Source organism: Scyliorhinus torazame, chromosome 7, assembly GCF_047496885.1.
Source record: "Scyliorhinus torazame isolate Kashiwa2021f chromosome 7, sScyTor2.1, whole genome shotgun sequence".
Lineage (NCBI taxonomy): Eukaryota > Metazoa > Chordata > Chondrichthyes > Carcharhiniformes > Scyliorhinidae > Scyliorhinus > Scyliorhinus torazame.
This window is the reverse complement of record NC_092713.1, coordinates 38,547,758-38,569,602: the sequence shown is the minus strand read 5'-3', so window position 1 is coordinate 38,569,602 and position 21,845 is coordinate 38,547,758. Positions and strand designations below refer to the sequence as shown.

Here is a 21,845-nt window from a genome sequence, read left to right as displayed (position 1 = left end):
TGTGGCGGGGCGGGTAGGAGAATTTCGCCCCTGGTGCCCACCAGCAATGGCAAAACACGAGGTATGTAATCATCCACACAAACCACAAAGACCTTGGGCGGGATTCTCCGAAATGGAGGCAGAATGTTCGTGCCGTCGTGAACGGCGTCGAGGTTCACAACGGCGCGAAACGGCCCCTATCCCGACCGATTCAGGGCCCGATAATGGGCTCGGAGCGGCGCCGCGTCATTTACGCGCGCCAGGCCTTGGCACCGCGTCAAGGCGGCGCCGCATACATGACGTGGCTGGCGCCGCCTAACTGGCGTCTCCCGCACATGGGTGGGTTGGCCGGTGCCAACCCGCGCATGCGTGGTTGCAGACCTCTCCGAGTCCGCCCCGCAAGAAGATGTCAGACGGATCTTGCGGGGATACGGAAGAAAGGAGGTCCTCCTTCAGAGAGGACGGCACGACGATCGGTGGGCACCGATCGCGGGCCACACCCCATTTGAGGCCCCCCCGGTGCAGGATCCCCCCCACCCCAAGCAGGCTGCATCCCCAGCGTTCCCGCGCTGTTCCCGCCGGCGGCGACCAGGTGTGGACGGCGCCGGGGGTACCCGCCGTTTTGGGCTGGCCGCTCGGCCCATCCGGGCCTGAGAATAGCAGGGGTGCCGGAGAATCACCATTTTGGGTGTCTCGGGCGATTCTCCGGCCTGCGTTGCGTGGAACCCGACGGGGCCGTTCTCGCCGCTTGGGAGAATCGTGGGAGGGCATCGGACCGGCGTCACGGGAAAATTTGGCGACCCAGGCGATTCTCCCAACCGCCGCGGGAGCGGAGAATCGCGCCCCATTTGTTTCTGTATCAACAATCTTCCCAAAGACAATCCCACAATGGAACAAGCTGACAAAATAGTCACAATCCCGCTAATTGAAATGTTCAGGATCCGTCCTTAGTTTATTTCCATTCATTTTCATTATCAGGGCTACAATCTCAGCAGGTCATGTCTAGTTTAGCGAGGCCTGCCCAGATAAATGTTGATGGAACACTGATATTTGTCAGTGATGCTGACACAACTAAAGTAGGAGCAGCGAGGAGGTTCCTACTGAAGCAGTGATGTACCACACATGTTTTTTTTTCATAATTTATGGGATGTGGGCATCACTGGCTAGGCCAGCATTTACTGCACATTCCTAATTACCCTCTGGAAGATGGTGGTGAGCTGCCTTGTCGAACCGCTGCAGTCCATGAGGTGAAGGTACATCCAATGTGCTGGTAGGGAGGGAGTCCCAGGATTTTGACCCAGCAACAGTGAAAAAACGGTGATATAGTTCCAAGTCAGGGTGATGAGTGACTTGGAGGGGAACCTCCAGGTGGTGGTGTTCCCATGTATCTGCTGCAGTTGTTTTTCTAGATGGTAGTGGTCGTGGGTTTGGAAGGTGCTGCCTAAGGAGCCTTGGTGAGTTACCGCATTGCATCTTGTAGATGGTACACATGGGAACAGGTACTGAGCTTTTGGAGATAAAGGTAGTTGGGCGGCACGGTAGCACTGTTACTTCACAGCTCCATGGTCCCAGGTTCGATTCCCGGCTTGGGTCACTGTCTGTGCGGAGTCTACACGCTCTCCCTGTGTCTGTGCGGGTTTCCTCTGGGTGCTCCAGTTTCCTCCCACAAGTCCCGAAAGATGTGCTGTTAGTTCAATTGGACATTCTGAATTATCCTTCTGTCTACCCGAACTGCCGCCGGTGTGTGGCGACTAGGGGCTTTTCATAGTAACTCCATTGCAGTGTTAATGTAAGCCTACTTGTGACAATAAAGATTATTATTATTAGAATTGATGGCAACAGTCACAACAGTGATTACGCTTTAGAAAGTACTTCACTGGGTGTAAAGACATTTATGATGTATGTTGAGTCGTGAAAAGTACTTTTTAAATGCAGGTGTCTTTTCTTCTAAATAGCCTCCTGCTGAGAATCCTTCTCTCCAACGCTGAACCCCTTCAGCATCTTGTCTTGTTCTACTTATCCTCTAAGCCATGTTGTAGTCCAAGAGAAATGTGTAATTCGTCTGGGAGCTTTGTGCAGAAGACTTGGAAGTCAACAGAAAGTCCTTCAGTACCGACCACATCACTCCCTATAGACTTTTGCAACTTGAAGCAACTATAGAAAGCAGCAAAAATATAGAATTGAAGCAAAAGCCAGAAGAAATTAACCTATATAATTAGCTGATGATATCTTTTAAACACTGATTGGTTGGTGGGGGGAGCTACTTTACAAGTGGACAACTGTCTAAGGTTAATAGAGAGGTCATTGGCTGTAAAACTGAGCTCCATAATGGCACTATGCTGGAAATAAATTAGCATGAGGGAGGCCTAACACCTTCTCAAGCAACGGGGAAAAATCTCAGAGAACTAACCTTCTGACCAACCTTACTTGGCATTCGCCCAATTCCATGGACAAATACGATGTGCTTCTGGGATTGGTGAGCCTGACTCTGTCACCCTTGCCCCTCGCTAATAATAATAACAATCGCTCAAGTGAAAATTGGGTCTAGTGGGGGCCTTTAAACCAAGGTGGGTCTGCTGAGTTTGGAAATGGCCCGTTTGCATTCTTTTTGGCTTGAGGGTCTTGAACAGATATTTGTTCACTCATCCTTTTCTGCCCTGGCTACATCTCCCTTCGAGTGACTTAAATATTCTTGACCACGGTTTCAACTTCGCATCAAGGCCTTACTTACCATAGATATTAAATTCTTACTGTATGGCCTAGAATTTCTGCTCTCTGAATACTTGTACAACTGGATAGTTGTAGAGGTAGCCCCCGAGATGTGCCAGGGACCCCTGAGAAGTCCAGATGCACTGACTATGAGCGAACTGCCTTGGAAGTTTGGACTACCCTCCTGACACTATGGCTAGAACCCTCCCTCCCTGACCACCCGACTATGACCCTCCCTCCCTGACCACCCGACTATGACCCTCCCTCCCTGACCACCAATAGTGCTGTATTTTGAGGAAGGACTCCGACAGCAGGTCAGCTCTGAATTTCTGAAGAGGCCTGCCTGATTCGGACGTTTGGCTAAGACATGTGGAGCTCCGGTGCAAGGTACATAAACAGGAGCAGAGTGGCAACCCAACACTGATTGCCACTCCTCATAACATTCAGCCTCGTGGCTTCCACTTTCCCTCCATGTGTTATACGTTTTAGTTGCTGTGAAATGAAGAGTCTAAAATTCTTGTTCCTTTTCACCAAACACCATTTATTTCACTTCCACAGCCTCTGCTCAAAACTCTTAACAACACACCACCTGACAGAGGCCACCTGAAGCCCCTTTACATATCAGTGTCAATTAATGGATACTTAACATAAATGAGACAACTAATTGCAATGTCTCTTAACCCATTACTTAACACATGTGGAGGAGTTCCAGCTTCCGGCTCTTGCGCTCTGAAACTTTCTTCTCAACTTCTTGCTACTTCTCTTGTCTTACCCACTTCCAACTCATTGTGCCCTGCACCTTGGTGTGTTTCGTTATATGAAAGGCAGTGCAGAAATGCTTGACATCTTTGGTAGTTTTGGTGGGTGGGAAGTGCATGGCAGTTGTCAGTGACTTGTGATAGAGCTGCGAAAAAGGATGTGTTGATTTTCTTTCACATGTTTCTGTCATGTATCTAGTCTAGCCTGGCTTAGTCACAGAAGGCAGAGGGTAGCAGTAGTAGGGTGTTTTTATGAATGGAAGGTTGTGATTAGTGGTGTTCCACAGGGATCTGTGCTGTGACCTCTGTTGTTTGTAGTGGACATAAACGAATTGGAGGAAAATGTAGCTGGTCTGATTAGTACGTTCGCGGATGATACCAAGGTTGGTGGAGTGGCAGATAGTGTTGAGGATTGGCAGAGGATACAGCAGCACATAGATAGGTTGGAGGCTTGGGCAGAGAAATGGCAAATGGAGTTTAACCAGACAAATGTGAGGTAATGCATTTTGGTAGGTCTAACATAGAGGGGAAATATACAGTAAATGGCAAAACTCTTAGGAATATAGAAAGTCAGAGAGATCTGGGCGTGCAGGTCCACAGATCATTGAAAGTGGCAACACAAGTGGACATGGTAGTCTGGAAAGCTTATGGAATGCTTGCCTTCATTGGACGGGACATTGAGTATAAAAACTGGCAAGTCATACTATAGCTGTATAGAACCTTGGTAAGGCCGCCATTGGAATATTGCGCACAAGTCTGGTCGCCACACTACCACAAGCATGTGGAAGCTTTCGAGAGGGTGCAGAGGAGGTTTACCAGGATGTTGCCTGGTATGGAGGGTGTTAGCTATGCAAAGAGGCTGAATAGACCCGGACTGTTTTCATTGGAACGATGGAGGTTGAGAGGTGACCTGATAGAGGTCTACAAAATTATGAGGGGCATGGACAGAGTGGATGGGCAGGCACTCTTTCCCAGGATGGAGGGGTCAGTCCCCAGGGGGCATAGGTTTAAGGTCCCTGGGGCAAAGTTTAGAAGAGATTTGCGAGGCAGGCTTTCTACACAGAGGGTGGTGAGTGCCTGGAACGCGTTGCCAGGGGAGGTTGTGGGAGCAGATACATTAATGGCGTTCAAAAGGCATCTCGACAAGTGCATGGATAAGATGGGTGAAGAGGGATACGACACTAGGAAGTGCTGAGGGTTTTGACCAAGGGTAGTATCATGACCGGTACAGGCTTGGAGGGCCGAAGGGCCTGTTCTTGTGCTGTATTGTTCTTTGTTCATTGTTCTTTGCTCTTTAGCTTTGTCTTCTGGCGTGATTACCCATGAACACAAGAAAAAGTATGCTTGACTCATGTAGGAGGACTGATCAGCCATCTCCATAAAGTGCACAAACTATTCTTTGTAAAGCATGGGTTTGTAATTGTTCAAATCAATTACTGTAGGTGCAATAATGGATCATGTTTCTAATTTCTAGTTTCAAAAGCCTGCGCTGTAGAGTCGACTATATTTAATTACTGATGGTGTTCTGTATCCATTTCCTCAGTGTTGCAGTAGGCATGCATTGCTGTCCTTGAGATTTCCGACTTATCTCTTAGTAGCTATCAAGATTTAACTTTGAGATTTAGCTTGAAATAATCACGACAATTGTACCATCTCTAATGCGAAATCTGAAGCTAAATGCTGAAGTACAACTTTTAACCCGGACAATTTCATCAAAGTGGGCCTGTGGTGCATCAGATGTAGCGGTTGCGATTATTTTTCATGTCAAGAGGTTAGACTGATGCAAAATAGAATCAGTGAAGCTTGCAGTTGCCTCTAATTGTCCAAAATTTAAAATCTTCTGAAAGTGGCAATGAAAGTATAGAATGGCAATTATAAAATGTCACTTGACAAGAAGGCCTATGATACCGGGAGATTAAAAATGTAACTGGAGCACTTTATTCTGCTGTGTCAAATTGCGACTGTATTTAAAATAAAAACAAAAAGAGTTTATCAATTATACAACTTTTGTTTTTGCGAAAAGGTTTGATACATTCAGCAGGAGAAAAGAAATACTCATATTACACACAATCAATAAGCAAATGTGGTGGCCATTTTGCAGCAGCCTAATACCAAGGGCTGGATTCTCCCAAAATGGGGCGATGTCCCCACACGGGCGTAAAAACGCTGGAGTTTTACTCTGGAGATTCCTGGACAAAAATGTACAGCTAATTCAATGCCCTGCAGGGGGCTAGCAGGAACCTGGAGTAATTCACGCAGCTTTAGCTGTGGATACGGGCCCCCGCACGTCCAGATTTGAGTCCGTACATGTGTACGGCGGTGGCCTCCAGCGGACGCGTCGAGCTCAAATGGCAGACTCGGACTGCGGAGGCAGACAGAAGAATTAGACACCCCCCCCCCCCGATTGGCCGCGTGCCCGAGCATCAGACCGTGCGGATCTAACCCCCGGCTGCCTATAAGGCCCCCGCCCCCCCGGTATCCGATCCCCCCCCGCCAGCATCCCGACCATCAATACCAGGTTAGTTCCATGCCGTCGGGAACTCGGCCGGTCGGGAGCGGAGGATCACTGGGATAGCCTCTGTCAATCGGCCTCCAGCCGCGTGGCGTACTCCGCGATCACGCCGATTCTCGTGTCCCGGAGAATCGCCGGACCGGCGCTGGGCCCGATTTCGGCTTCAAATTGGATTCTCCGCCCCTGCGCTGAACGTGATCTCAGAGCGGGGCTGTGGAGAAGCCAGCCCTACATCTCTGTGACAAACAAACAATTGATCTGGGCTATTTTGAGGGAAGAATGTTCCCTGAAGACACTCAAAGAGTTTTCTGCCGCTCTTTGACTAGAGGCACCGGATCATTGACATCCATCTGAGCAGGACAATTAGTAGACAAGCAGGGGGGCGGGGGGATAAATATCACTGCAGCCTGCTGCGCAAACCACTGGCAGCTCAGTAGCTGGAACTGAGAGCAGGTACTACGGCATTGGATTGAGTAGCGAAGAGAAGCTTCAACAGAGGCATCAACCTGGTCTGCAGGTGGTCAGAGAAACACAGGGTAAGATATTGTGTGTACAACCCAATAGCCAGCTTCCTGCCAATGACAACGCCCTAGGCCTTTAGGGACTGCACCTTTCCAGGCAGATCGTCTGGTACATTTGCGCTTTGGTCCACAATGTCCAGATAGCTCACACGCCCCAGGGCAATCCCCAACCTGCAGCCTTCAAGGTCACCTTTGCCCCGAATCTTAATGTATTCGGGTCATTTCAGGGATGAGCCGCAGATCTGGCTGGCATCTCTCAGTCGGCAACCCATCACAACATCAGGCACGTCACAGATGGCGGCTGGGAGAGCAATATCTCTTCTGGGATTGACAGGTTTATGCAGGTACTCAGGGCATTGGGGTTTGTGGATTCTCTCAGGTCCAGGGAGGCCTCAGTTACACCCACATAGCCGTCAAGGTACTAGCAGACCAACCAGCCAGATACCTGAACAGAAAACACTCCATTCACTGAATGTCCAGTGGCCTTTGGCAACAGGAAGGGTATCCTGTAGATGTGCCCAGTTCCTGGGCATCTGTCATGATTCCTTCATCCTGTGCGCGTTCCAGGTGTCAGATTTCTTCAGACCAAAATCCAGGCTCTGTGGGTGGCTGCTGGAGATCGAAGAGGTGGCTCCAGCCTCCCGTTCGATACCCAGACACAGGAGAAGCAGAGGCACTACAACCAGAGTCACCTACTTACGTGAACCTGCATTGAGCAGACCATCGGCATGCTGAAGATGCTCTTCCATTGCTTTGACCATGGTTGCTTTGTCCAATACGAGCCAGTCAGCCTGTCCCATATTGTGGTCACATCTGCTGCATGCTCCACAATGTGACTGTACCAAGAGGCCTGGAGCTGGATGAGGAGGAGGGACTGAACATCACTCTTCGTTGGAGAAGGACAGCAAGGAGGAAGCGCACTTTGATGGAGACCCTGCAGAGGAGCCCAGTGGTCACACATTGGAGGGAGGCTGCCAATGCCAAGTCACACGGTGATCGGCAGGCCGGCATGGTCATAAGCACCACACTGATTCAGAAATGTTTCTACTCTGGGCTCCCAGGCCTATGGCAGATGACTACAAAAACTCAACTTCCATCAGAGAGATAAATGATCCAGCTAATAATAATAATAATCGCTTATTGTCACAAGTAGGTTTCAATGAAGTTACTGTGAAAAGCCCCTCGTCGCCACATTCCAGCGCCTGTTCGGGGAGGCCGGTACGGGAATTGAACCCGCGCTGCTGGCATTGTTCTGCATTACAAGCCAGATGTTTAGTCCAATGTGCTAAACCAGCTAGCACAGACCTGGATAATCCCACAGACATGAAGCATGGGGTATCCACCACAACCATGGCCCCACATCACAAACAAATTACAAGACATGGTCCCCTCCCCAACCCCCTCCTTTCCTCCCTTTTCCCCGGCTCCTTCTCCCTCCCCTCTCTACAGGGCCCATCGCAGTTCATTATCATACAGAAGTCTGATAAATATCATCAAATAATTTTATTGCAACACTTCAAATTAAATGGGAAAGGAAACTGCGCTAACCTCAGCCAGGTGACCTATCAAGTACAACTAACAGTGCTACAAGGTGTTCCAGCTGTCGCTGCGGAATAACTGCCAATCATTGGACCAGCTTGCGGCTGAGATGCCCATGGCTTCCACCCTCGTTATGGAGGTTGGTTCTCATGGCACTGCCAATTGCAGAGGCAGTCTCTGTCACAGAGCCTTGCAGCATGGACGGGTCCTGAGTCAGAGGGGCTGAGGAGGGAAGGAATGATGCTGCTGTCCCCTGAAGGGTGGGGCCCTCATTAGTCTCTCTGACTGCCTCAGCACTTTCATGCCACTCTGATATGCTGGATGAAACCATTGGCTGGGACGCAGCTGGCATCCACACAATACATTTCTGTGCTGTGTCATCCATGACACTGAGCCATCCATGTTACAGAGAGTCTCGCTTTTTCCATACATACCAGCATGCTGCTTCTGCATCCTCTCAGCATGGTGCTGCATGTGGCTCTGCCAAGATGGTGGCCACTCACTCAATGGAGCAGCTCAGACAATGCATGGGCTCCTCCATTGTTGGTCCATAGGTCTGCAATTCCCCTGGGATCTCTGAAGATAGGGATGTCACCTGCCTCTAACGTTCCTGAATGACCCTTCTTGTGACACCGAGGCCCAGATGAACATGTAAAGGTTATCTTCCATCCTCACAGAGGGATTGCCCACAGCTGATAATGTTTTACGCGTCCCTTCCTGCTGACCTGTGACGTATTCCTTACTCTGTGCTCCTGTTCTAAGCTAGAGGTGACTGTCTCTGTGCTGGTAGATGTTGCAAAGGTATGATGCGTCAGTGCTCGCTCTGCAGAGTCTTGCTTACCGAGGAGGCTGGTGATGTCTGTACTGTTCCACTCTATGGGTCGCTAGAGGCCCTTTAGGAGGCACAAGAAGACGAGGGCGTTGATGAGAACCTGACCAACTCGGAAGGTTCATCAGTTCACCCAAGCCCAGAGAGGAGCACGGATGATGAGCTACAATGCACAATGGGCAGGAGCCTCCTCCATGCCCTTCATCTGAGAACTGAGTATCAAATGAGTTCTGCTCTTCTCAGCTTCCAGCCTGACCTTTGCTCGTAGCCTTTCACAATGACACCACAGCAATGTCCAGGCCTACTCCTCATGAGCAAGTGCAGGCCTGGCACTGCCACTCCTGCCCACACCTCCCAGGTATTGTGAGCTCCCTTCTCTTGTGAGCAAGGTGAAGAGAGAATGAAGCATGAGTAGGCTTCCTTCCCTCGACTCTCGAGCATGACATTGGCCAGAGCTGTTGCACTCCTCAACAATGCCCCCTTCTCATTTTGATCCCAGATGTGAGGGTGACTGACATCTCAGTGATAGAATTGGGCATTCGCTCTCCAATGTTAAGGAGCATTCTAGGCCTGCAGTCTGCTGAGCTGGTGTGCATGCTGATGTGTACAGAGTTAGAGGCTAGTTACCTGGTTCCCGCGCGTCACTCACCTTCCCAGATCTTATGGGGTAACTGATGAACCGACAGCACTGGAGACACATCGTCTGACTCACTGCACAACTTCTCACCCCCTCTCAGCTCTAGCCATGCCTTTTTCATCTCCTGGGGAGTAGAGAGAGCAGGAGTTAGTTTTCGACTGGAGGACAGGTACAAAATCACCCTTCTGTAAACCACAGCCTCAGTGAGGACCCCGGACAGGAAGGATACCCCGGAGAACCATCCGCAAAGCTTGTGGCTGCTAGTGCTCATCTACCCCTTCCAGCGCTGGCCTGATCACAACCGACTTCCCATGCAGGCATTTCCACAGTGAGCACGATTATAACTCATGAGTTACTAGGTTTTCAGGGCAGCAGGGTGGCGCAGTGGTTAGCAATGCTGCCTCACGCGCCGAGGTATCAGGTTCGATCCCAGCTCTGGGTCACTATCCGTGTGGATTTTGCGCATTCTCCCCGTGTTTGCGTGGGTTTCGCCCCCAAAACCCAAAGATGTCCACGGTAGGTGGATTGGCCACACTAAATTGCCCCTTAATTGGAAAAAAATAAATTGGGCACTCTAAATTTATTTTAAAAAAATAAGTTACTAGGTTTCCTTTTAATTGCAAATGATGTCCATCAGTACAAAGCTCCTATGTAATTTAATAAAATAAGCCATCCACCTCAATCTGTCTTTGTTCATCACAGTGACCGGAAGTCCACGTGAGTCAGACAAATCTGATTACCAGTAAGGTGCTCATTAGGCGCATGTCATGTAAAGTCAGAAGTAAAATGCTTCCTGGAAATGCATGAGCTTGGTGGGTTGAGTCATGCTTAATAATTTGCAAAACGGGAGTGCGTGCAATGACATTACTTGATGGAACTCTGGAATTAAATCCTGACCTGACTCTAGAAAGGAAGGAAACCAAGTAACCTGAGGCCCCATTCAACGAATGCCTTGCCGTTTGGGCTTGGCTCACGATGGAGTTCACCTCCTGTGGGGTGTATCTGTAAAATAATCGCTTTAGAAATCTCATGTCGGACTCTGATGTCAGATTCAGAATCAGTTTCCCACGTCTAATAGATGGCATTATAACTGGTATTATGCTGCATGTAATTACAGGAAAGAACTGGCTTTCAACATACACATGATGTGTTCTTTTGCTATCATTTTTTGATGTGATATTTCTTCACAAATTTGGAAACACAAAGGTCTTCATCAACAAAGGTCGTTTTAGATAAAGTATCTCTTTTTATTAAAGGAAATGGCTTGTGCGAATGCCGTGCCACTGGCATTTTCAACATCTGCAAGGCATGAAGGATCACAAAATAATTCTGTTTGTTCCAAAATTGCAGAGGGCTCCGCAGATCTCATTCTTGGTGGGTTGTCATTTCATGGAGCGATCTGTGTTTCAACAGGTTTACCAGAGCCAAAGAGAGATCACATCTTTGAAGGCTTAACAGTGGAACATGGTTTCTACACATCCAAGGATTTCCTGCCTCTTGTTTCAAAAGCCAGCAAGCCAGGTAGAATTTTCTGTTTAATTTTATTTAAATACTGCATCATTTGCTTCGCTTGTAGGGAGGCCTGCTCACAATTAATTTTATTGAAATAATTGAATTAAAATAAGTTGGCTTTAAAAGAAATTGGAGCACTGCTTCTTAGGTGGGAAACATAATGGCCGGGATTCTCCGAGTTGGCTCCGCTACCTTTGCCAGTGAATGAATCCCACCGGAGTGAATGGACGGAGAATTCCAGCCCAAAACAATTATTGATGGGCTGGATTCTACGATTTTGAGACTATGTCCGGAGAAAGTGTCTAGTTTTACGATGAAAAAGCTAGCGCTGCCCCCTCACCGAGGCTGCATCTGGTGGAGAACTAGCAGCCGCGCAACGTAAAACTCCTGGTGTTCCTGACATAAACGGCCGGAGAATTGCCTGGTCCGTGGCCGTGCATGAGCACGCCGATGACCTGCAGCGGTCGCGCCGTAAACATGGCGTCGGTCACGCGAGGACCCGGCCTGCCAAATAGTGCCCCCTGTACCCTCCCTCACCACCCCCCACCAGTTCCCTCAGCCCCCTGACCAGCAGAAGGGCTCCACCCCCCCCCCAATTGTGGCAGCGCTGGACACAGTCCGCAGCCGCCACACGAGGTTGACGAAAACTCAGAACACAGGTGCCCCGCGCCATCGGAAAGTTGGCCCATCAGAGGGGAGCATCGGGAGAGGGCCCTCAGGTGACATCCTGAGGCCCTTCCCATGGCGTGCGTCGTCCTCCCGATTACGCTGTTTTGGAGGGGGGGGGGGAGCATCCGAAAATAGGTCCAGCCCCTGATTTCGGCGTCAAAAGGGATTCTCCACCTGATCGCTGATTACAATATCGTCGTCGGGCAATGGAAATCCCGCCCTAAGTGTTTTGTAATTTTGCAATCAGCTATTTTGAATTTTCTTTATGCAGCATACAAATGCTATTTATCCTTTCATTATTTTATAATGGAAGTGTTCATAGCATGAACTTTTATATTGACAACTGTTATAACCTGTAATGTCTTGTTAACCTATGATTTGTCAGACTTGTTTGCACATTCTAACAAATCTATTTATATGTATAGAAATATATACTGCTTAATCTTAATGATGTATAGTCTTAATAAAAAAATAAGATTCCCAAAATTCAGTTTAATAGTGTAATGACAACGTTCTCAAAACATTAAGGCTAACTAAATGCATGATCGCATAGTAAAAAGACATTATGATCACAGACTAATAGTATTTTTCTGATTTATTTAGATTTTGAGAGTTTTGATTGCCTCACTGTAATGTATGTGATATCTGACGCTGAAATCTGAACCATTCAATGTAGCCTGCAGTCATCCAGAGAAGATAAAATAATAGACCTCTTTGCTGAGGGTGCTGGGTGTGAAATTATGTATATGAATACATTTTAAAAAGGAATAAAAATACCCTGCAATGAAACAGAATAATTTGATAGTAATATGTCTCATCTCTACTCTCTGTTGTGCAATTTTAGATTGCTATAAATACCTCCCTGTGCCTTTTTGTGATGCTTGGTGTAAATAGCACATTTCTAAGAAAATGCTTGTTTTCTTCTCCTCCCAGGGATGTGCGCCTGTCAGTCTAGTCTGCCATCATTACATGGCACAGCTCTTATACTTGGTGCTGGAGACACTGCCTTCGACTGTGCTACATCTGCATTACGCTGTGGAGCTCGCCGTGTGTTTGTGGTTTTTAGAAAAGGATTTACCAATATCAGGGCTGTCCCAGAGGAGGTAATAGTCAACAAGATTTAACACTCAGGATTTAATACAATTGGGCTTGCCAGATGGAGCATAGATTGCAAGGTATCAATCTATTAAGTTGTGTGTCCTGTCACTCAATATCTCAGGCTCAACATTAGACAATTTACTTGTTGTTTGTATAACAGCTGTATTCCAGATTTGACATTCCTAATTCCTAATAACATTTATTAGGCATGACAAGAAGTTTTCATAAGACAGAAAGTAGGTAAAATGCAGCTAGCTTAATGACATATTGTCTTATGAATGAACGTGGCCATTTTATATTTAATTATTTGTCACTGTCATAAAACTTATGGTTGTAAACAATTACTGCATTCTTAAATTTAACTTAACAGTAAGAAATATCTAAATTAAAACAGAAGTCTATGATCACAAGAACTGCAAAAAGTGTATTTTAATGAAACACTTTAAGTCGAATTTAGATGCAATAGTTTTTATTACAAGATGTGCCTTCCAAATTAATTGTTCTGCGAGACCCATCCTACCTATTTTGAGGTACAGTGAAACTGTTCTGCTGCTTTGGCAAACATTCACGATAATTTCAGTGAGAGCCCACCAGAACAACACAAATCCTTCAAGCACCTGGAGCCACTGGGTCCTGTCTTGTCTTGGCGATTTCTGCAGCTGCCTTGCACACCATCCCTTACAAGTGTTGTGTTACAAGGCTTTGTGATGCAATCAGGACTTCCCTTGGCTCCGACCTGCATCAAGTGGCACAGTTCTCAGTTCACCGGAGATAATTTCTTAATAGCCACTCACTAATGTTTCACAGTTACAAACACTGACTGTGTGTTCACCTTCAGCCTTTCCTGCACCCTTGCCTTGTCCCAATATGTCCATTTATTCATGACCTACTAATGTTCTTTTTACCCCTTGAACTCCTTTCAATGAACGTCGGATAAAAACTGGACATGGTTATTCAAGCATAGTCTGATTATTTTTTTATTATATGTTTCTATTATCTCCATGGATGCTCTCAGTGCTAGCTCTCTTTCTCCCCATGAATGATATGAAATAAAACAATAGCACATGAATCAATATACTGTTAGGCAATCAAACTATTCGAAACATTGGAGTGGAGGAAATCAATATTATTAGCAACAGCGCTCTGCTGCCATGATGCAGGCTGTCAACCTTGATAACCACTGCCAACCCAATTCATAACATCGTCAATATTTGGTCAACTGCCACTGGGACCAAAAGGTGAAAAGTACTTTAGGATCATAAATCATTTCTTCTCCTGTGGACCATTATGATGAGGTATTTTTCTTTTGGGAGAAACAATTATAGAACAAGTCAATTGGTGCCTTGCTTTGAAGCCCCAGAAGTCATGGTCAGGATTTACTGGCCTCACCACACCCGACTTGGGGTCGCGACGAGGTCGATGAATGGATTTGTGACACTGGAGATATCTCGCTAAATTCAATCAAACCTCCCGAGACTTTGCAATCTGGATCTCGCCCTCACTGGGCAAGATCCAGATCAGCATATTTAAATAAGCCATTGGGCTCATTTAAATATGTCTGCGCCATATTCTCCCAGGGCCCGGGAACTAACCGCCTCATCAGCAAGGCCTAGACCGGGCGTCGTTTATTTCTTGTCCGCAAAGACATGAACCAGTCGTAGCGGCACCTGGGCGAGGTCTCCCAGGCCACTGAAGACCCGTGGGGGTCGGGCTCTGTGCAGGATGGTACCCTGGCACACCTGCTGGCACTCTGGCACCTTGACACTTCCAACCAGGCACCCTGGCAATGCTATTGCCAGAGTGCCCAGGTGGCACCACCAGGCTGGCAGGTGCACTGCCAAGGTGCCAGGCTGGCACTCGCAATGTGTCCAGGTGCCAGGATGTCCATACCAGTGGTCGGGCCTGGGGTGTCTTGCCCTTAAGATGTGGGGTGAGGTTGATCCTGGAAGAGGTACGTTGCGTATAAGGGGGGGGGGGTCAAAAGATCGGGGCTACCTTTAAAAATGGTGCCCCAATCCTCGAGTACTCTTCCTGCAAGCTGAACTCGACGAGACGTTCTTTGCCGAAGACAAAAAAAACAGCGAAATGTTGTTGAATAGCGGGGTATTTCTCAACGCTAGTCATAGAGAAACACCCCTTTAAACGTGTCCAAAGGCGGTCTCTGATTTTTTTTTCCCGTTAAATTGTGCCCCATGATATTGGTAGGGACCTGGGAATTGATTTCACTTCTACCTTGCAGTTGAACAAACATTGATTGAAAAGGGAGGAGAGTCACAAGCATTAGCTGTATGTTACTGTATGGAAGTAAAGTTGTACTGGAAAGAGAATAATATGGAACTGAGCTTTATAAAGAAAATAATAACATGCACAGGACACTTATATATGGTAATTCATTACACACCGAAAATGTTCTTTTTGAAAAAGGATAGTCTCATATCATTTGCAATGGCTTGTTTCATTCTTACAATTGTATTAGAACTAATTTGCTTCCATATTCGATAACTTGTTAAAAATATCTACTTCTGATAACCATCTGGCTGAAGGACAATTTGACGGGGAAGCTATTGATCTCGATAATGTAATTCAATTTTTTTAACACCAGCATTTATAAGAATGTGGCACAATAATTATCCCTTTGGAGGATGAGCAATTTACATATTATAAGCATCCATTGAACAAAGCCAGTGAAGAATTGATCAGAGACAAATGATTTGATGTAGAGTATTTTCGACAATTGGTCTGTGTATAAAACTTCAGCTTTATTATTTTAATCTGACAGCCATTTGCCCAGAGCTACAATTTCCTATATTTCCATATACCGAGTGCTACTGCTGAATAAGATTTAAAGTAATAAATAATGAAATTAGACTATTGACAATACCATGAAATCCTCTTATTGTCACTTCTAATTTATCAGCCACAAAAGTAACCAATAACAAAATGCACAATGAACAAAATAAGGCCCACTCATCTCACAGAAAGGAAGTTTTGCCAACAGAAGATTATAAATGTAATGAAAATTCGATAAAAGTAAATGGGACCAAAATCATCCAGTCTCTGAATCGCCGTATCCTGGACGTACAACTGAAATGTGCGCTGCGACCCTGTGGATTTCCTAACACACTGACGAACATGCCCAGGAAGTTTCACCTTCCGACAGGGCAATTCCCCTGTTCCCAGGACCCTCCGCTAATGTCTCTGACTCTCAGTTAGAGTCGGAGAGACTTGGGACAGTTCCAATCTACTGACTGGGTAGTTACCCAGGAAATGTTGGAGAAAAAGGTAGTCTAACTCCTGGGTAACTACATAACTGACTGTAGTATAAGGGGTTATTAGATGGGATATGCTAATATACGATGTAGATGATGATGTAGCACGGACATCAGTCAGTCATGGGGAGGTCGAAACACCATGCCTAGGAGCAACGTGCCTACTCTGTAACCTGTTTAGATGTGCTAACAAATAAGTATTAAACATGTATCAGAGTATGTCGACAGCCTGTTAAAACCAAGTACCACACCTGGAGTCCAAGATAGAAGGACCATCTCAGGCTGCAGTGGAGGCATTAATGTAAAGAAAAATACATTGTTGTTACCGAAGGAACCACAGAGTAAAGAACACCTTGAAAGCAGCTCGTAGCAAATTGACGGGAGGAAGAGGCACACTTGACAGAGATAATGATGACCATCCCTGGTGTGCAGTCCTTGCCTTACCCCACCCATTTGACTTCCTCAGGGCCTGAAAAGAAGCCAGCAGTGGGAGTCATGGAAACGCCATTTTCTCTGGTATTGAGCAGCACCGGGCCTTCACAAAAAGGGCAAAAACTTCAAGTTTGTTCCTTTCTTTATGCCATAGGTCCAGTAGCAGATGATATTCTCGTAAGTTAGGGGTTGGAAGAGTCCACCGTGGACTTTGATACCATTCCTAAAGCCTTTAGCCCGAAGCGAAACTTAGTAATTGATTTGGTCTGGGTCAGGAGATAGGCTCAACTCTGAGAAAGAAACCGCTCTAGTTTGGTGCAACTCCAAGGCTTCGCATGACACCATTGACTGGGTAGGCCCACAAGCAGTGGCTCCACCCACAAGAAAGTCCATCAAACCAGGTGAAAGAGTAGGAAATACCATGCCGGCAGCCATTTTGAGATGCTTTCATTGTCGCGTGAAAATCCAGTTTAGACCCTAGGACTGCCCAGCAAGGGGTGCAAAATGCTTCTAAGTGTGCCAAAACTGGGCATTCCAAGTGTTTCTGCAAATCCACAATTTTAAGCCAGGTAAAAGACAAGAAAATATTCAAGAGATGGGAATCAAGATAAAGGTGAAACTACAGAGTTACTAAGGGAAGTATTGGTCTGTGAGAATCCATGATCAAAGCTTTGATACCGACATTTATACTGCTCTGAAGTTGCTGTTAACCACATTAGCAGATGATCTCTACAAGCTTCAGACAATGAACCTTCATCCATCAGACATCAAATTACAAGGTCCGGGTGACATAAACCTTTGAATTAAATGCAAAATAATTGTTCCACTTCACTACAAGGGGCGACAGATTGTTGATTCCATCAATGTTCTTCACAATCAGCATAAATCCTCATGAAGTGCTTCATGAACGTCTGGGAATCCTAGAAAAAACAGATGTGCCCACCATTGGGAATGACTCACTGTCTTTCATGGAATCTTCAACCTTTTACCTAGAGCAGCGGACCTTCAGACTACAGCAGTTGAGGAATTTATTCAGTCAGCAGCGAGTTGCTGTCTTTCACAGGCACCAACCACTAGGCCCCTGGTGGAGATTAGAGTTCTGAGTCTCTCAGTTCTTCACGAATTAAGGTCAGAAGTGGAGAATACAGATGGCACTGCAGCAGATCGTGACCATCCCCATGGAGACCTGCTGGACCTGAATTGGCTGTTCTTAGAGAGTGAGGAGGAAGAATCTCTTGCAGCACTGAGTGATCTGTAAGACATAGAGGTCCTAGAGGATGATTCATCCTTCAAGTTGATGGACGCATGAAAGTCAATTGACACCCGTTCCAGCTGAAAGTCTTCTTCACTCCAAAGCTGGAGCTCAGCCCAGACATTGCGGCAGAATCTTTAGCACTTCTGAAGCTGCAGAACCTTGTGCAGAAATCTTCTCCCTGAGATAATTGTGGGCAGGAAATTACACTCATTGCAAATGATGAAGCCGTCGTGTCTCCATCGTCGCAGCAATTTTTCCCATTGCCCACAGTGGAGCAACCTCATACAAAGAGAAGTGTGGCTCTCTTACCTCGAGTGTAGACAGACCTCCCGAAACATTATTGGGAAATCATCTCTCCACCTTTTCCTGAAAGGCTTATAGGAATTGTCATTTTTTTTCCCTTCATCATTAATTTAATTGAAATCTTTGATCATCAATACTTTTTCACTTTTTGATGCTGTGGCAAATGATATATCAATTACAGTCTTCCCTGGAATTAATCATTCCCTGTCTGAAGGTCTTTCTCTGTGTGCTTCGCTTCAACAGCAAGTTCCTCAGGAGTGTCATCAGTTTTTCTCTCCTAGTCCCAGAGGATCCAAAGGTCGACGCTCTTTAGGTTTCTCTCTTGGATCAGTCTTTTGTTGAAAGTCTTCATTATGCGTGCAGATTAATTATGCTGCAACCTACCCTCTGCTTCCCAGAAGTGCTGCTAAAGTGCTGTCCAATTTTGCAGATGGTGATGCCCCATTCGAGGCAGAAGGAAACCTCCATGTTTCCAAGATGTCTCCCCTCAGGGCCGAGAATACTGTGGGAGATTAAATCCCCCAGGGCTTGGCGAGGGGAAGAGTAGGAGTTGGATTTGTGTAGAATCTGTAGCTGTAAAAAAGGAGTTCCGGAAATGCAATATTAAGTAATTAAAGATATAGGCAGAGATTTTCTGGCTTGTCCATCGCTGGGTTCTTCCAATCCTGACAAAAGTCAATGGGCTGGCCCACTGAATCCACATTGGCCTGTCCTGACATGGCAGGGTCGGAAAGTCCCGGCCAAAGTTTCATGTTGTTGTTGAAAGTAAGATAGAGGGGGCAATTCTCCGATATGGAGGCCAAGTGTTTGCAGCGTCGTGAACGCCGTCGCGTTTCACGACGGCGCGAACAGGGCCCGGGCACGACCTATTCTGGCTCCCACAGGGGGCCAGCACGGCGCTGGAGCAGTTCACGCCGCTCCAGCGTCCTTACCGCTGTGCCAACCCGCGCGTGCGCAGTTAGGCCGCACCATCCTGCGCTTGCGCGGGGAACGTCTTACGCACGCCGGCCCCTCACCAACATGGCGCCGGTGTTCTGGGGCCGCGCACGGAAGAAGGTAGGCCCGGGGGGGGGAGAGGCCGGCCCGCCGAATACTGGACCCCGATCGCGGGCCAGATCCCATTGGAGGCCACCCCGGTGAAGGAGCTCCCCTCTCTCCCCCACAGGCCTCCCCCACAGCATTCCCGCAGAGTTCCTGCCGGCAGCGACCAGGGGTGGACGGCGCCGGCGGAAACCTGTTGTGTCGTATCGGCCGCTCAGCCCATCCGTGCCGGAGAATCGCCGCTCGCAGGTTCTCCGAGCGGCCCGGGCGAATTGCGCGCTGCTGGTTTCCGGGGGGGTGGGAGAATCGCGTGCGGGGGTCGGGGCAGCGTGGCGCGATTCGCATGGAGCCCCGCCGATTCCCCCACCCGGCGTGGGGGGGAGGGAGAATAGCGCCCAGTATTCTTGAGGGGGGTGAAGTGTAAAGGGTTAACAGATGGGATATGCTAATGTATGACATAAATGGCAGTGTACCACTGACATCATTCAGTGATGTGTTAGACTGGAGAGAGGTTGGAACACCATGCCGAGGAGCAGCATGCCTACCCTATAACCTGTTTAGAAGTAGTACTAATGAACAAGTGTTAAGCAGATACTAGAGTATGATTACAGCCTGTCTACGAAACAAGTACCACCCCTAGAGCCCAAGATAGAAGGACCATCTCAGAATACTGACACCAATTATTCACACTGATTTCCCCCCCCCCCACCTCCCCACATTCGACTGGACCACCATCCTCACCCACCTACCATCCTCACCCACCTACCACATCATCCACCTACGAACTCGCCCAACACTCTCTATACCTACCACCCTCGCTCATCTTCTACGCAATCCATTTACCACCTCACACACTTACCGCCCTATCCACCCGCCATCCTATCTATCTGCCACCCTACCCACCGACCTATCATCCTACCCATTTGCCACCCTACCTATCTTCCACCTCACCCACATATCATCTCAAGCACATGCTCAACTACTCTATTACCTCACCCACCCGACCCACTTACTTTACCCACCTACACATTCACTCAATTAACCACTCACCCATTCAGCCACTCCTTAACCTTCAGACTGGACCTTTACCATCTAGTAGCTGGTGCTGTAAAAATGGGCTTGCCTTCGTTTCCCCTTCACTCTACTCTGCTGCAATGGAGTTCTCCATGTGACACTGCACTCCACATTTCTGGGAAAGCTGGACATGGAAGAACACGGAAGGCGTGAGGAGCAGCTTTTGAGTTGGGATAATGTTCCAGCAGTGTGACAATCTGACAATGATTGCCCCTCCTTGGAAGATCTGGGCATGAGTTTGCAGTTCTTATTCACTTATGAACTCCTTTCACCATGTCGGTTAAACCTTGAATTGGAAAGGCCCTGAGAAAGTGTACACATGTACTTTGCATGTCTGAGTATGCCAGATTCTCAATAAATCTGTGCATGATTCTCCCAGCTGCCAAAGGCTTGTATATTTTTGCTGCGATTGCCACAATTTTAGATTTTCATTTTCTGTTCATATCAGCGGCTGCTTGTCATTCTACCCACTTGCCACCCTACCTACCTTCCACCTCACCCACATGCCACCTCAACCACTTACTCACCTACTCCCTGACCTCACCCACCCGACCCACTTGCTTTATCCACCAACCTTTAGAACTCAAAATCACAGTAGCTATGTTGCTTTGAGGTTTGAATCTTGTGACACTGAACAGCACTTTCTGCTGACAAATATCAGGAAATTAACAATTCACCATGACTCAGATGAACATAGCTGCTCGATCATGATAAAAGCAAATTGGGGATGCTGGAATTTGTAACAAAAACAGAAAATGCTGGACAATCTCAGCAGGTCTGACAGCATCTGTGGAGAGAGAAGGGAGCTGACGTTTTGAGTCTGGGTGACTCTTTGTCAAATTTATTGAGAATCTAGCATACTCAGTCAGGAGCTTTAACAAAGTGTCATCCAGACTCAAAACTTTAGCTCCGTTCTCTCTCCGTAGATGCTGTCAGATCTGCTGAGATTGTCCAGCATTTTCTGGTTTTGTGTCTGCTCGATCATGATATTGTCTGTTAATCCTGTTTGCATTTTTCAAGGGTGCAGAAGAAAGCGATCCTACAAAAATAGAGTAAAGATGACAACAACCAACTCTTCACAACCCAAACCTTTTACTTACATCTCCTTTGGTTTTATATTGTGCAGCCAAAAGTAAAGTTGCCATCGTCCCAGCCGAACATCATCTGCTTTCCCCTTTGAGGGGGAGAGCTGACTGGTTTAACCTGAGGATCACCACACCTCAGGCAAGGGTCAAGGTTGAGAAGACGGGGCCTTCATGAATAACCTCAGCCGGTACGGAAATTGAACTCGCACTGCTGGCCTCGCTCTGCATCACGAACCAGCAAACTGAGCTAAACCAGCCCTCGTGCAGTTACACTGTACCTGCTGGCCATGGAGAACTCATTGTTAGATGTTTTTATAGCAGAAGCATCATTGAACCTCATGAACCTCCATTGTGCTATGTTTCAATTACAATGGAGGTTGGTATGTAATCCAATACTTAGTCTAATTGGTCAGTACTTGCTATCTCTATCAAGTACAAGCAGATCTGTAACATTACTTTGTGCGGTCCCTCGACTTTCTTGACTGCTGCAAATCCTATTTTAAGCTAGTCACATTTTTGCCTTTATTCTTGAAGAAATCAGTTGCTCCTTCTGGGTTTCAGCTGAAGTCTTTGAGGTTCTGTATCCACTTCCTTTGCAAAATTGGTTTACTTTCTCTCTCAGC

General features: G+C 47.2%; 1 protein-coding gene across 4 annotated transcripts in view; it reads left to right on the top strand.

Annotated features, from left to right (window-relative positions):
* The window catches only part of LOC140426151 (dihydropyrimidine dehydrogenase [NADP(+)]-like), a 1,098,238-nt gene that overhangs the window by 514,534 nt on the left and 561,859 nt on the right, over positions 1 to 21,845 (top strand). For all 4 annotated transcript variants that reach the window (XM_072510567.1, XM_072510568.1, XM_072510570.1 and 1 more), the window contains 2 exons: positions 10,898 to 11,005; positions 12,599 to 12,768. In XM_072510567.1, the coding sequence (XP_072366668.1) occupies positions 10,898 to 11,005; positions 12,599 to 12,768 (278 nt within the window). The remainder of the gene's footprint in view (positions 1 to 10,897; positions 11,006 to 12,598; positions 12,769 to 21,845) is intronic.